The sequence below is a fragment of the Rhipicephalus microplus genome, chromosome 1, assembly GCF_043290135.1.
Source record: "Rhipicephalus microplus isolate Deutch F79 chromosome 1, USDA_Rmic, whole genome shotgun sequence".
Lineage (NCBI taxonomy): Eukaryota > Metazoa > Arthropoda > Arachnida > Ixodida > Ixodidae > Rhipicephalus > Rhipicephalus microplus.
The window spans coordinates 115,100,845-115,117,758 of NC_134700.1; the positions used below are offsets into that span (position 1 = coordinate 115,100,845).

Below are 16,914 nucleotides of genomic sequence, written 5' to 3' on the forward strand. Positions count from 1 at the left end.
TGAATCCAGTTTTTACACCATTGTTTAAGCAGTGCATCTATTAAACGTTGCCCTGCGCACTAAGACGAAGTATTTCTCTCAAAGTGCTCGCTATTAGGTGACACTGGGAAGCGTGTTTCAAGTAAGAGCTGAAATTCAATAGTTGAAAAATCTTCGAGCGCTTCTACAAACTTTGTTGAGGCTTCAGAGACACGTGTAATTGTCTTGATATGAGGGAATGTGAAAGCGCCGTTGGACCAAGAAGTAAAGCCACACTGACTCGGCGCCACATGATTGTTGGTAGCTTTATGCGCACTCGTCCAATGGTGCTTCAACACTCCACTTTGAATTGAACCGCATAACTTGTCAGCGTGTTTTAGTCATCACTTGTTTCTTAAGTGGAGAACCACACATCGAATAGATGTTTCTTCTTTCATTTTATTAGGCACACAGCTAGGCTTCTCCAGCTGATCACCACAGTTTCGATATGCCCGCGAGCGTTGCTTACCATTGCTAGTACGTTGTAAATCTTCTAGCCACTAAATAGTTTGTTTTTTTTACAAATAATTTATCCTCCTCGAACGCACAGGCGCTCTGGAACACAACCTCCGTTAATAGCACGAATGAATCCAGGTCGGCAGAAGCATCCCGCGACGCACTGGTATGTGCAGGCCTGCGGTGGGGGCTTGCCACATACTGCTGGGCAGGCGGTGCCGCACTCCACAAACTGCTCATGAGGTCCACAACGTCTCCCAGGAACAACTGTGATAGCAGGGAGCAAAGTTCGCATAAATGGAGGAAAATATTTGTCAAGTGACACAAATTTGTTAGCATACCAGATAGGCCTAATTACGTGTCACCAAATGACTGCAGTATGTTATCAGGCCCATTATGAAAGCAGCCCGCGCTGTCTCTTTAAAGGCAGAACGCCAATATGAGGTTGGAGTGGCTAGCTATGCCTGTTTGCTTGTGTGATTACGTATTTTCGCAACCACGATAACGAGCTCCCAGTGAACGCGCACACGAAAATCGCAAAGCAGCCTATTGAAGATATAAATATTGTTGTGCGAGAGTACAAGTATATGATATTTTTTATATAGAGTTGTAATGCAGATGTTTTAACTTTTCAAAATATGTTATCATTTCCAGAATGCTCCCTTTGGCAGCCATGTATTTCATCGTAGTTTGTAAGTGAGAAACTTATAATGTATGTGGCTTCTCTATTTGATTGCTCCGTAATGTTTCATGTTCCTTCTACCTACAATTTCAGATAAAACCATTTTTGCCTTCTCTGCATTGACTGATGCAAGCACTCATGTCTAGAACAAACTCCTAACACTTGAAGTTGTATCTCAATCACCAGCTGACCATCTAGACCAGATAATTAAGCCAACTGGTAAAGCAACGCGCGAATAGCCGCGTTCGTCAGACTAAGCTGAGAGGGATCGCGCAGTCCATGAATTTTCATTACCTCGTGGGAACATTACCCTAGTAATATTTTAATTGGCTAGTGTGAAAAGTACTCACGTTGGGCAGCAACTATTCCTAACAGCAGTGTCACAAATAGCACCACTGGGTACAGGAAACAGGACCTCATCTTCGGATTCTGAAGGCACTAGACGGGCAAAACCATGGTAAAGGCGCTTAGCAGGGCTGTTTAGTTAGAAAGTGAGCAAAAACTGATTTCGAAGCAATAGTACATGACAAATTGAAGCACATGGTAATTTCTATGTAATAGTACATGGAAAATTGGTTTAATGCATGTTCTCAGGGTCGATCATTATGTTATTTTTGACAGCTCTCTTCTGAGGCTTTATTTTCCAGGCACAGACAAAATTGCGGTGTGAATCGTTGTGGTGTATACACTGACCCCTAGAAAGTCAGTCTGTCATTTTTTTCATTGAGTACACGTTGAAAGAAAGTTTAAAATATCACAGCATACCCATGGAGTGAATAATGATGAGTGAGGCGTAAAGCATATGCGTGTATTATTTCCGATATCCTTGTTGCAATCACGCTGATGCAACCTGAGACATCCGAGTGCAGTGAATTGCGCTCTGTTAAGAGTCTTATAATGAATGTGACCCAAGCGCTACTTAATGGGAAGTGAAATGCCTGTGTTCTAATAAATAAGCAATGCCATGGTGCTCACAGAGCAAGTAATAGCGATGGCGTAATATGTTTGCAGATCTTTGAGACATTAAACATTCGGTCCCACGCAGCCATGATGGCGCGCTGCTTGTTACCCATTACAGATGCAATTTTGTCAAGCAGGCTCGGCGCAAAATCTCGGAGCGCCGTTCATTCCATACGTCAATTCAAGTTCACGCAGCTTTCCCTAGCACGCGCAGAATTATGGGAGGCGTCGTTCATGCATGATAAATCATCTGACACCACCCCCCTTCGCACTGCGGCAAGAAATGAGGTTGTGACTATTTAGCCGTTCACTTTGTTTGGGTCCGATATACATTCAACCGTCGTTCGTTAGGTGAAAAGTGGTACGGGGCGTGCGTCCCTGCGGCCTATTTTTTCTTATGCGAGTACACGGATAGACCATCCTTCCAAAGCCATCTTCAATTGCACCGCGCGCCATCTATAGCCCGCCGGCATCGCGAATGGGTCAGGCGATTCAGTTCTTAGTGAAGACCACTGATGTGGAGCAACATTGTGCTCACGCTTGAACCAACTTACATTCCTGGCTACTCGAGATTACTGCTTAGCGAACGGGCGTGTTGAGCAGACTTGTTGACATTCCTGTCTTTCTCTCAACCTATTTTCCCTGTCTTTCAGAAAGAATAAACTTCACATCATCGAAAACTAGCACCCAGGCTACGGCACTTGCGTGTCTTTGTCATCAAAACGAAACCCACGAATTACGATGTAGTGCATGGCCGTGTGAAAAACTTACCGTGACCACCAAAATGTTGGTAAACAATCTTTTGTAACAAAAAATATAATTGTACAACTGCATGCAACAGCAGTGTTTGTCTGAGAACAGCAGGTTTTATGGCAATGACGGCTCTCTACATCCTTCAAAGAATTATTGGACCCACTGCTGAGGCTTCTTTTATTCAGATTTTATCTATCTGTTTTGGTTAGAACGTTGCCTAGATGTATACGATAAACATGATGGCAATGTCTAGAGAAATTGCACAAACAGTTCTTTTTTTACTGCGTGTATTAAGACAAGTTCGGCGCCATCTTTGTCTTTGAAGCTTCTTCAGAAAGATTAATTGAAAGTAAATTTCATGTGTGTAAAATATCATAATTATTAAATTCATAGGCTATCACCATTTTCTGCCTTCTTAAAGATTTCCAGTCTATAGTTGTGTTAACTAGTGCTTTTTGCAGTGGTTTTATCAACTTTTTCTTGTTGAGAAATTGTTTCTTACTGTTTGCACATTTTCCCGGCTGTGTGTGAAATTTCACAGCTTTTTTTTTGATAGGTCGCTTCTCTTCACTGATGTAATTGTTTCTCGCTTAGGAAAATACAAATCCAGGAATCATTTTTTTTCTACTATAAAGCAACTCGCACACTTGCTGTGTAACGGTGACTGGTAAATGCACCAGTATCCACAAATGGTGGACGGCGAGTCCACTCACATTTTTTAGTTCAGAATCAGGCCTACACAGGAACAAAACGCTGGACCGTATATTAGATAGTGTCATCTAAAATTTCATTAAATATAAGCGTGCAAGCAGATACTGTTTCATGAAATTTGTCCTAAGTATGCACCAGGAAAGGTCATAATTTTTTTTTGCTATGGAAAAGTTTGGTTTCGTATTTTAGTACATCGAAAATCAGCGGACCATTCAAGCAGTTGTTAATAAAATAATAAATATGTAGGTATGACAAGTGCAACTTCAATGCTCACCAGATGCGTTAGGTACCTTAGTTACGCGAAATAAATCCTTAGTTACACAAAAATTTATCTACTGACGGTGTTTTTGGACTAGTGCTATATGCGCATGTGCTAATTTAGTGTCTATCTAAAACGTACGTCGCCGAACTTTAAGCGGCTTGGTCCTTAAATAGAAACAAGTAATCGTCAGAAAAACGGCGAGGACGACCTAAAAGCTTTGTCACCGCCTTGTAGGGTTCCTGGAATTAAGCCTGAGGTTTCGAAGAGGATAAAAGAAGTCCATAGGGTGGCTGTAAAACTACGATAATCAATGGCACGATAGCAGCGAGTTCAATGCACATGCTCGAGTTAAATGTGAACACACACCATGCACCATTCAAAGAGATGAATCTTTTACTGCGTTATCGCTATACGCACTCACGTTGTGTGCCACGGGACGTCGAAAAATTCAGTCGATGTGAATCCTGTACAGAACGCCGTCGAATGATGGCTTTAAGACGTATAGCAACAATGTTGGTCCAGCGCTTTTATATTCGCTCGTTACGGAAAAAAAAGATTGCAGAAGCCCAGGATTGCACTCTGCATTGACACGCGCACGATGAGTCTCCGCCCTATTAGTTTGAACAGCAATAAGTGGGGGTCGGTTTGACGGCATTGGTTATGCGGTTGCTGGCATCATGATTCTCCTCTCCGAACTGGTATTCGAGAGCTTTTATCGTACAACCAAAGAAGTCTCGCATCGAACATACCAGTCTCGCGCACGCAATAGTGCTGCGCGTGCCACGTGCCAGGTTATCTGCGCACGTGCCCTGACTTCTGCCTGGCACGTTCAGCTTGAAACTTTCTCGATGGCGCAAAAAAACAGCTGTCGAAATAAAAGACGCTCGCGAAATACCAGCATCGGACCTCACGTTTTCCATTTCTCAATAAATTTATTTCGCGTTTATAATGAGCTTAGTTTGGCATCATGAAAACAGCTTTTGAAGGGACTTACGAAGCTCATTTGTTGAGTATAAATTAATCCGTGCCAGCTGGAGTCTGTACAGAAACAGCTAACGGCTTAGTTTGACATCATGAAAACAGCTTTCTTAAGAAGCTTACGAAAGGATATTTGTGAAATTGAAAAAATCCGCACTAGCTGGAACCGGTACCAAAACAACTATCAAGATACGGTATATGTTTGCGCACACAAGAGCTTGCATGAAAAAGGTAAGTGTGTTGCAATTAAACTGTCGGGAACAGATGCTGCGAGCTTACATGGCGATTACACATGTTTACTGTTGCAAGTATGTGCACGGCCACCTTACGTGAACGCACATCAGGAGCACAGGACTGCATATATATTTGAACAGAGTCGCTAGGCCTTCATCTGGTGCTGGTCTATAGGGATGCTTCAGAATCTAGGTGAAGGTACCTTGAGCGCAGCGTTCAGGCACTCTTTCGAAGTCTGCTCTGGTAAGCAGTTGTAATCAGAACTGCTGCAGGCGATGTAAGTATTTTTTTTAGCAATCCCTACGACTCGAACATTGCAAAAAATTATGACTACGGACGAAGACACCGCTTTTGAATTATGCGGCTTAGCTGATATCAATTTCTGAATTCAATTGACCGAGAAGTGAAAATGAGTTTTGCCGAACATTTCGTCAACCCCTAGAGACACTGCAATTGTATTCAACTGAACATCCTACTATACAAGAACAACATTTCTGACAACTAACAATGATCCCAAGTGATGTATAGGGGATGTTATTAGAGTAACTTTAATGTAAATGCGAAGAAAGAAAATTGGACGTAAGTATAATTTACTGCAGTAGCATTAAACTGCCAACCTTAGTATAACGCGTTCGATGCTCTACCCCATAAAATGAACGGAGGGATGACTGCTACTGTAGCTCAGAAATACAGCGTCGAACGTGTTATTCGAAGCTCGCGGATTTAGATGAGACCAGTGACAAGATATTGTTGCCTCCACTTTCCTTTCATAATATTTAGTGCACTACAATTACTTCTATAACATCCCATGTAGTTCGCTTGGCATAATTGTCTGTTACCCTTATTGTTGGGTCTAACATAGAAAACGAGTCCTTAAAAGGGTCGGAAAATAGTCGCTTTACAACGACAATGCGGCATCATTGGCAGCCACACGTGCTAGCTGTATTATCAGCCCGAGTGGACCTGCTTAGCTGCTTTGCCTATCGGCGAACGCGGAAATCTATGGCATGTGCGAGTGCAAACACGAGGCGCTCAACGGCATCTGCCATACGCAATCGGCGTCCCACAAGAACGCTGCTTAATATGACGTCAGCAGTTCAAGTTAGCGCCGATTGCGTATGGTAAAGACGCTGATGGGTATCGCAATTGCACGCACTCAAAAGTACCGACGAGTTTCGCGTTCCTGATAAACAAATCACTACTTGCATAAGCTGACGTCACCTAGTTAGTGTGCGTGCCCCCGCCATGGTGGTCTAGTGGCGAAGGTACTCGTCTGCTGATCCGCAGGTCGCGGGATGAAATCTTGACTGCGGCGGCTGCATTTTCGATCAAGCGAAAATGCTGTAGGCCCGTGTGCTCAGATTTGGGTGCACGTCAAAGAACCCCAGGTAGTGAAACTTTCGGGAGCCCTCCACTACGGCGTCTCTCATAATCTTATGGTGATTTTTGGACTTTAAACCCCATATATCATTAGTAAGTGCGTGTGGACGCTCATGGTTTCGCATTGTCATTTCAGGGCGAGCGTTTCACGACTACTTTAAGTTTTCAGTTTCCTTGGTACACCGTATAGAGTGTACCAACAGTACGTATGGTCAGAAATGTGACCGTATTGAGTCATTGCATCATACGTTGTTTGAATGTTATGCATATAGCAAGAATTTAGAATAGATGATTTTAAAAATCGACATGATTTGACACAATTCGTAAATTTATGGAAGCATATAAAGTCTGGTGCATAGCCCTTCAAAACAACGCCGAGTTTTACAGTCACTGTTCCATTTCTTGTTCCGAAATGGCCTACTCTGAAAGCTGTAACGATTTACTTATTTAGTGAGAATGTCTTAACATAACAGGCAACTTAGTTCTAAAGGTTTCTGTCAGGTAAAGTTCCACAGTTATTTCATGTATTGTCATTTTTATAGCGAAAGCTCTTGCAAGATCAGAACCCGGGTCAAGTGAGCCATAGTTGTACACCGCCGTAACCGCCGCCACCGGTGTCAGTAACCATAATCGTGTGAAATAGGAAAAACTAAGTAACATAAAAACATGAAAAGAGCACAATGAGAATCGTATCCGAGTTCTTTGCGTAGAACTTCAGTATTTTTTCACAAAGCCAAGCCAGTTCTTGGAAATCCATTGAAAACTGGCCTTAAGTAGGCTTGTTGTTGGAAAAAACATCGCGTTATAACAATATTACAGCGTTTTAGAACAGAGAAAAAACAACCAGTCTTCATACGATGTGAATTGCGTAATGAGTGCGTTACTGAAGGAAGGCTCTAACCCCTTACAAAAGCTTCAGGCACATTTATTCATCATCGTGAGCCAGAACATAAAAAGTGCACAAAGTTTTTTGCATTGTGTAGCAATAATCACACTTCGCGGAAAAATGACCAAGGTTGGACTAGTGATTGATTCTCTTCCGCACAAGAATTATGATAATTTGTGGCGTAGCGGGTAACCTGCAAGCGTGCGATACCTTAAGAGTGCTTAAAGAAGACTCTGGAAGGCCCCTTTTGCAGATTCAGCTACGACTGCGCAGGGCGTCCCGCGCCGGCCTGCTGGTTTTCAGGTGCGAAACAGCTCTTAGACTCCCGTGTGTAACGCCGTACGTACGTGCGTTCGTACGAACGCACCGCAACGCGTTGCCATCGCCGAAGTTGTTGAAGCGGTGCCAAATATGTCACGCCGCAGCTGCGTAACAATGACACGCTCCGATCGCATGCTTACGTGCTGACGTCACACTCTCCCTCACGCGCAGCACGCTGGCTGCAGCGCCTAAAGCTGCCACTTAAGGTCAGGTGCATAGAGTTTCATACAATAATACCTAGAAAGAAATTTGGCACTGCGATCTTGCACCTTCATGTAACTTATTGAAAACACAAACTCCAGAATGGTTAGAGTTAGCTAGCAAACTGTCAACGGACTTGTTTCTGCAGTTTGAGTTTCGTTTATCGCGCAGCATGGGTAGTGACGTGCGACAGAAAAGGAGACGACCACTACATATCCTGATTCGCTGCGGCATTGGAGCTATACGAGTCGCATTTGACAGTTTAAACGAAGCGTCGTCCACTCACCACTGCGCATAGATGTAGCGTCCCACGCCAGTGCAGCATATTGCTTTGAGCTCATGCTTTTCACGAGCGCGTCTTGCCTAAACTCGTTTTAAATTGACTGCAAAGCGATGGCGAAGCTATGGACGCACCGTCACGCTCCGCTGACTCGACTTCACAACGAAACCAGAAATGCGTTGGGGGCAAAGTACTGGAACCACTGGGGCAGACGCACGTATAGCGTTGCAGAAGGCGGAACAATAAGTGTTTCTCGCTTACCACTGTACTGTTATTTCCATAAACAGATAATACATACTTTCGAGAAAAAACAAGGCTATTGGTTTTCAAGAGTTGTAAAAAATAATTAATTAAATCTTGATGCCAAAGATGGAACGCAATAGCAGGGCGATGCATATCCTGATGAATTAATTTGCCCAAGTTTCACTTTTGCCACCTGGTAACAAAAACTTTTTGCAATAAAGTTTACATACAAATACTTGAAGCAACTTTTAATTAAATTTAAGTATATATCACTTTGTTTTTCACTCGGAAAAGAAGCGTCACGAATCTCAAAAACATAATTCACCGAAGCAGATCTGAAGCCTGTGCTTCCCATAATTCCTATGGAGGTACTAGCGCCACTGAAGGAGCCCACCTAGACACTAGCGCCAGATTTTCCTTTAGGTATTATTGTACGAAACTCTATGATCAAGTGTCTGCAGGAACCTCTCAGCGTGCACCTCACCGACCACAAGGCCGTGGTAGTCAAGGCTAAACGCGCTCCTGCTCCAGTCCAGCGCCCGTGTTTTGACTCTAAAGAAACGATGACTACAAAGTCTTGCCAAATGCTTTAATAATACTTACATGAAACCTAACCCGCGTCCTATGTCTTTGCGTTTCAAACAAACGTTTACTCAAGGAAGCGCTGCACCAAGTTTCACTTCAAATTATTCTTCCAGCGCCTTTGTCGCCACCTGTTTCAACTAAGTCAACACCATGCGCACCGCTAGTGCTTCGCATCTCATCACGTTTGCCTTCAGAGAAATAATCCATAATATTTTAAAGACGATAGTCTTTCTTGGGGACCCTCGACGCAAAAATTTTGGTCTGTCTGTCTGTCTGTCTGTCTGTCTGTCTGTCTGTCTGTCCACTCCTACCGGCATCGGGCACTTGAAACGGCTGACCCCATCCGCAGCGACCACCAAAGTTGTTCAAGGTTGAGCGTTCATGCTTGTGCAATTGTCACTTCAAAAGTGATTATTGTGCATGTCTGGGGCACCATAAAAACACGCATATATTCTGCACATGCATCTCTTACTAGAAAACGCCTACATAAGTAATTTTAGGGACCGTACCGCTTATCACACTGCGCTTATCATGCAACGCTTGCACGGAACGGGGAGTGTTTCCAACGCTTTGCTAAAACGGGATGGTGGTGGCACCTACCCGTCGCCTCACGTTCTACACCTTATCACCCCTGAGACGGGCGCGCACGGCCACGCGCTTTGTTTTCCAAAACAAACTGCTAGATGGCGCTCATGTCTCACCTGTGACGTGACTTGATGCGCTTGTTCACCTCCGCTGCACGCTCGAGGCACTCTTACGCAGCGCCTCCGGAATATCATTCACGGATTTTCTTGCGCAGAACATCAAATGAATGTTTTCTTCACTCACTCCACACGCAAGACTATCGTCTTTCGATGACTTTTGCAGATTACATGCATATACAGGGCCAATTTTTTAACATTCTTTCCTCTGTTGTAGTATCTTTTGTTCCAATTTCCCGTCCTCATAAACGCCTCCCTGGGCGCCGCCATAGCCCTCCTTGGGCTGTGCGAATTGGCGCGTCCCCTCGAAAATGTACTGGCAACGCTGCACCATTAGCCTTTGTTCTCCCGCGCACAGCCCATCATGGCAGTGTTTTTTTCTTTCCTGTGAAAAGGTGTATAGGTGGTATTCACCTCTGAGCAACCCTGTGCTCCCGCAGCATATGCCTTGGCATATCCGCACAGCACGCGGATAATGCGAAGAAGGCACTACTTACAGCCACCACGAATAAGGCCATGCACACTGTGTGTATCTCTGCATGATAGTTAAGTAGAACCGTTTTTTGTGCCCACATTCCCTTATAACGTTGATTGTGGCGCATTTTTGTGCAGCCATTGCACAAAATGAAAGGAAAACGAGCCTGAAAACGCAAAACCGGTAAATTCGTTTTTCCTTGCCGAACATTATTCGAAGTCTATGGAGCCGTGCACTGGAGGTTGCGGCGAAGCGTAGTGGCGAGTGACTCAGCCGTCTTCGCCAGACTGATTTTAAGAAGGCTGTGGTGTGAGTGCTTGAGAGTGGTTCACCCTCAATTGAAAACTCAGCTGAGTTCGGATTCTGACGCGAACGAAACACAAAAATTAAGAAATCGCCATAACACAATAAAATTTAGCCAGTTTCAATTGTCTAGCACAGACGTGTGACAACACAGCGGAGTCCTCAACATTGGATTCAGATTTGGGCGCACGTTAAAGAACCCCAGGTGGTCGAAATTTCCGGAGCCCTCCACTACGGCGTCTCTCATAATCATATGGTGGTTTTGGGACGTTAAACCCCACAAATCAACATTGGATTATCCTAATTAATACAAGCGCGGTACACTGGGAGTTTAAATGAGAGGCACACGCTTTTGTTTTTCTCGCTAAGGCAACCTGTCTCAGCGCCACCTTGGTCTAGACATACATTGCATTCGAATAATCGAAGCTGTGGGTGAGCCAACCACGTCAAAATTTCCGTGTTGTGTGCACTCTGCCAGAATCAAATATACCCACTGCAATGATGTTTTCACGTGGTTCATGAGCGCTGTTAAGCCTGCAGTTTCAACTAGATTCATAAAACATCGCACTAGTCTCAAATTCAATGGTAAAGTCGATTATGACGTTAAAAGATACAGTATGCCTTTAGATTATCTTACCTTTTCGCACACAGTGATGCCGTCACTGTGACTTTTCAGCAAGGGTTCCTAGACAAACCCACTAGTCAAGTATTTGAATGGAATTAAAAAACTTGACTGCAGGACGCACTTAGTGCGTAGCGGGCGTCTCCCACGTAGCGATCGACAGTGAGTACCTGGCGGCCGCTTCGTAGGCCTGCTAGATGGCCCATTGCTGGTCAGCGAGAAGTGAGCTCCTAAGGGACTTCTTCCACTTGTTTGAGGTAGAGTCGCGAGAAGTTCTCCTACACTCCCAGAGCATGTGTGAGAGTGTCGCCGTGTGTGTACATGATGGTCATGTATCGCTGGGGCATGCATCAGGATAATAACCGTGAAGCGTAGCAAGGTTTGGGTACGTGTGTGTCTGGAATAGGCGTAAGGTTGATGCCTGCGGTCTGTTAAGTTTCGAATGTGGGGGTGGAAAAAATGCGGTGTTCAAGGTAAAAGTGCTTTGTTATGCCATTGTACGTAATGGGTGCATCGCGATTGGTTTATAACTGAGGAAGATTGGGTTGCCATGCGGCGGTGCGGTCGGTAAGTGCACGCGCTACATCATGGGTGATCTCGTTGAAGTTGGATAGGGCAGCGGGCACCTGGCCGAGATGGGCGGGGAACCAGATGACAGTGTGGTGCTTCAGGGCACTCGGGTCCGCTCTGCGCAAGATACGTAACGCCTGGTCAGAGATGACTCCGCGTTCGAAGGCTTTGATGGCTGATCTGGAGTCGCTGTAGTTGAGTTCCCGTTCGCGGTCGAGCATAGCTATAGCCATAGCTATATACTTCATCCGTTACATCGTGGTTTTGGGTGAGGATTGTGGCAGAGTTAAGAATCTGCAGTGCGGATGATACCGCGACCGCGGCGAAGGCTCGGGTGTTGTGCTAGGCAGTGGCGTCCACGAACGAGACGTTGTCCGCTTCCATGTCTATGCGCTTGAGAATGGCAGTCGCCCGCGCAAGGCGCCTGCCTCTGTAGTATTCGGGGTGTACATTTCGCGGAATGGGAGTGATCCCGATAAGGTCGTGAGTTTCACGTTGATATAGAGTCAACTCTTGGGGGTCCCTGGCCGTCGAGGAGAAGAAGCCGAGCTCGCGCAGAATGTGGCGGCCCGCCTTGGTGGTGGTGAGTCGGGTCAATTGCACGCGTTCCTGAGCTTCGGCGATCTCTTCTAGCGTGTTATGTACGCCAAGCTCGAGGATTTTGTGCGTTGAAGGGGTGATAGTTAGGCCATGGGCTTGGGTGAACGCCTTGCGAATAAGTGCATATAGTTGATCACGCTCAGCACGTAGCCATTTGTGTACAGTGGCAACGTAGGTAAAATGGCACAAAACGAACGTGTGTATGATGCGCAGCAGGTTGTGTTCTTTAAGGCCATGGTGCCTGTTGGCTACTGCACGTACGAGTCGTATGGCATTCTCAGTTTTAGTCCTGAGCATGCGTGCTGTTTGGGTGTTAGTTCCGCGGGACTCGATGATCATGCCGTGGACCTTGATGGTGTCTACCCAGGTTACTGTACGACCATCTCTGGTGGGGAGGTTGATATTGAGTTGCGCTGGAGGTTTCCACCCTTTGGGCTTGGCTACCCGGCGTTTGGGAAATATATCAACAGCTCCGTTTTCACGGGTGAGCACCTGAGACCAGTGTGGTCGAGGTAGGACTCGGCGGTGTCGATGACCTCTTGCAGGGCGGACTTAATGAAGTCATCCGTCTCTGTGGAGCACCTTATGGTTACATCGTCCACATAGATAGTGTGGTTTAGCCCGTCGATTTTAGAAAGCCGTAGGGAAAGCCCAATCATCATAAGGCTGAAAAGCGTGGGCAAGAGGACGGATCCCTGTGGAGTGCCCCACTGTCCGAGCGCCACTTCTTCCGATACTAGGTCTCCCACGCAGAGGATGGCTCAAATATTCAAAGTCAAGTGTTCAAGTCAAGTATTCAAAGATCTTTTTTACTTTGAGTTGTTCACGTGTCACAAATCTTGTCGTATGCACCAAGCAGTCCTTTATGTCTTAGATTTCTACCTTCGAGACGAGCCCGGGATCAAATGAGGCCTCTTAGCTCGTGCTACTCTCGACGCACACTGCAGGTAGCCACTTAGTCCGTGTATCGCTGTTAAGCCTCGGCATCCAATTTTTCGGCGCTCAAGCGAGTGGAGCACGCATCGCCCGTGGATGCAGCAGATTAACAAATGGCAAATTTCGTACATTCTAAAGCAAATAAAGTTGAAACAAGAACAACGTGCCCACAGTAACATGTGTGCACCTGTCTGAACAACCGGACCCTACCGCCAGTATGCCGCTGGCCTCCGGTATGGTCGCCTTCAAAATGGTGGCCACATGGTTGTCAGAACAGGTGGCGCACTTTTCGCTGCCGTTTCCACCAACCTGACGTCACGTGAGTAAAATTTATGCAGAGTAGAATACAAGATGCAATCTGAAGGTTGAAAACCTTTTTTTTTTCAAAAAGAGTACCTGTGTTTCTTTTTTGCAGTAGTGAATACATTTTTTGAATTCGCCAACTAATATCCTCCCATTGGTATTTCGACGGCCCTTATGAAGACAAGTTACCCTACCAAGCGGGTGGGGCTCTACGATGATCCGTTTTCACTGCATTCTTCACCGGAGAACAGTCTCGCCGCACATCAGCAAACATTGCATTGATTGATATTTGGGGCTTAACGTCCCAAAACCACCATATGATTATGAGAGACGCCGTAGTGGAGGACTCCGGAAATTTCGACCACCTGGGGTTTTTTAACCTGCACCCAAATCTGAGCACACGGGCCTACAACATTTCCGCCTCCATCGGAAATGCAGCCGCCGCAGCCGGGATTTGATCCCGCGACCTGCGGGTCAGCAGCCGAGTACCTTAGCCACTAGATCACCGCGGCGGGGCATTAGAAAACATTGCAGCGTAATCACTGAGCCCGTAGTCGATAATAAATGAGCCATGTAAAAAGGATCTATTCGGTTACTGGTGCATCAACCAAAGCGTGTTCCTTCTAGGCATATTGCCTTTCAATGCTCCACCAAGCTCTATAATAATTATAATCAATCAATCAATCTATCTATCTATCAATCAATCAATACTTTCTTCAACGTGCCCTGGGACAACCATACAGTCTTAGTGCAGATGCACGCAACAATAAAAAATAGAAATTAACAATACACAACAATATACAGAAAAATGAAGAAAATAAAAAATAAAAAGGAAGAGCGGGAACACTTATACAAAAATAAATCAGCTCAAAATAACAAGAATAAAAGACAACATGAAAATCATGGAATGTCAGTTAAAACAAAGGGGCATATACACAACACTATGGAAGGCCTCCTGAAAAATGCAGAAGGGAAGAATTTGTACACTGCTAGTCAAATCCGTGTTAGACAACACGCCCGAAGGCAGGAAATCAAGTTCAATTATCGCCGCTTCTACGCGGCACCGTAGCCGTCTACCAGAGAAACCAGCCCAATTTGAAGTGGTCTTGAGAATAGCCGGGACAAAAATTACCCGGGATTTTTATTCAAATTGCTCATGGCAAGATATGGCCTGTGGTTAGGTGTGACATTTCCGTAGGTGGCCAGGCTCTAATGCAGTGGCGGAAAAAAAGCATTGTTTTACGCTTTTCAGAGTGGGTCCTCGCCAATAACGGGGTGGTTATTATGGCTAGAGGTAATTAGAAAACCATTAGTATCACAGTCACCTTCATCTGCGAGATTGACATGCAAAACAAACACAGCGCTGGAATCGAACTCGAGATCGCATGCACGTGAAGCAGATGTCTTACCCACTGCACCACAGCGCTTTTTTTTCTTTATTTTCGACTTTCACATTTCAAGACAATTGTTACATATATAAAACGTGTGGGCCATGCTTTGGTCCACACGAGCTTAAAATTTTTTGATTCGGACTAAGTCGTCGAGCACAGTAATCCACACTGGCAGGTCAGGGAGCGTGCGACGCACCTCTCTCAGACGCACCACACTTTCGATGAATTGATCAGAAACAGGACGAACGACCTGGTGAACATCTTCGAATTCCATTTTTGTTCTCCATGCGGCATGGAGGCCAAGGAGCATGACTAAGTCGTAAGGAATGATCTGCGGTGTGTTTACTGGCAAGAAGCGTATTTCGTAGGAGTCAAGAGGCAACTGTTTCTGTAAAGTGCGCTGTAGCACATCCCAGAAGAAAATGGGGTCCCAACAGTCCACAAATACATGCTCTGTGATTTCGGTTTTTTTACATAAATAACAATTGGTTGTCCAGGGTATAAAAAGCCTTTGTCGTATAGCTAAGTTTTAACAGGGAGTGTGTTTGTGTGGAGTTTAAAGAAGAATGTCTTAAGAGATGGTAGCACCGGCATTTTCTTTACTTTTTTAGGACGTCCTGTCCTGGGCCTCCAAGGTGTGGAAAACGGTACACAGGCACTGGAAGCACACTTTCAACGAGATACCTATACAGTTTTTCTTGCTGACACTGCACAAATACCCTTGAGTAAATCGGGCGCACATCCTATACAAAGCGATCACCTCTCGCAGATAACCAGTGACAGGCGCACATAAGTTATCACATGACGACACGATGAAACAAGGCAGAAAGAAGTCTCTGCAGTCTCACTTGGATGACAGTGCGAAAAAAAGGGTCATTTTGATGCCGCAAGAAAACAAAACGCTATAAATTTGTCGCAGAAACAAGTGGGCTAAACCAAGACCACCTTGCTTAACTGGGCACAACAAATTCATGCGACTGGTACGCTCTCACGTTGATGCACCACAGCGCCACCGCATGAAGGCGAGTTTTTTGCAGGGTATATATCTACCAAGTTGCTTTTTGCAAACCGTCGGCGGAACCTTGAACTGTTTTTGTGCCATATGCATGCATTTGATCAGTGCATAGTTTGTAGGGTTTCATGAACTCGAGACAACCACGGTGAGCGTTTTCGGCTCTGACTTCGATTCCGGTTCATGGTGCGCCGTTCCGCAAGAACGATTGACGTAAGTATGTACGTCGTTTTAGTGCGTCCCCGTGAACCGCGGTTTAGCTCACCGAAATTCGCGGACGAGGGTGTGTTCGGCGGTCAAAACCTGCGTAGGTTTCTCGCACGTGCGTGTGCTGTCAGAATTGTCGCCAACTTGTGTCGGGAGGTACACGCGTGTCAGTGACAGCAGCATATTCTCAGCTGTTTGAAGACAATGCGCTTTCACACGTAAACGTTGCATGGGTATTTTAGCGTGCCTACTTTAACATATAAATTTCGTACACGCGAACTGCCGCGAGCTGCACGCTTGGGCAGCAGCGCCTTTTTAGCATTTCGACGATTACTTATTTCTGCAATTAGAGTTTATGTGCACTATTTCGCTGTTTTTTTTACTCATTTTAAGTTTTTAACTGATCCTATTTATGGGTAGTGGCCACTGTTACCATGATTCAGCATCACACAGCTTTTCAAGTGAATGCCGAAACGCGTGCCAAGGTCAAGTATGACGTACACAAATCAGCAACGGACAGGTCGGTCCCAAATAAATATGCTTCTGCACATCTCTTTCGCGAACGTCCGCGTGCAGTTGGGGTCTAGAAATGGCGCAGAACGAATCTCAAAATCTTCATTGTTACTGCATGCAGTTGCTCTTTAGAAAATTGGAATTTTTCAGCTGGTACATTATGTCCACAGCAGTACACTGGTTGTCTTGGTCGTGGTTCACTGTTACAAATCCATGCTGGAATATGAGAACTGTACTTATTATTCAAAAGAGTGAGGAAATGTCGGTGACATACGCTTTCCTACTGACTACTGCACCTAACTTCTGACTTCCGTACTTGATGTTCGTCATC

General features: G+C 45.2%; 1 protein-coding gene across 1 annotated transcript; it reads right to left on the reverse strand.

Annotated features, from left to right (window-relative positions):
* Positions 1-397: 397 nt before the first annotated feature.
* Positions 398-4,352, reverse strand: LOC142796701 (chymotrypsin-elastase inhibitor ixodidin-like). The gene is made up of 3 exons (XM_075887305.1): positions 4,264-4,352; positions 1,507-1,594; positions 398-741 (listed from the first exon to the last, which is right to left on the reverse strand). The coding sequence occupies exons 2-3, from the start codon at positions 1,574-1,576 to the stop codon at positions 548-550; spliced, it is 264 nt and encodes an 87-aa protein (XP_075743420.1). The 5' UTR covers positions 1,577-1,594; positions 4,264-4,352; the 3' UTR covers positions 398-547.
* Positions 4,353-16,914: the final 12,562 nt, after the last annotated feature.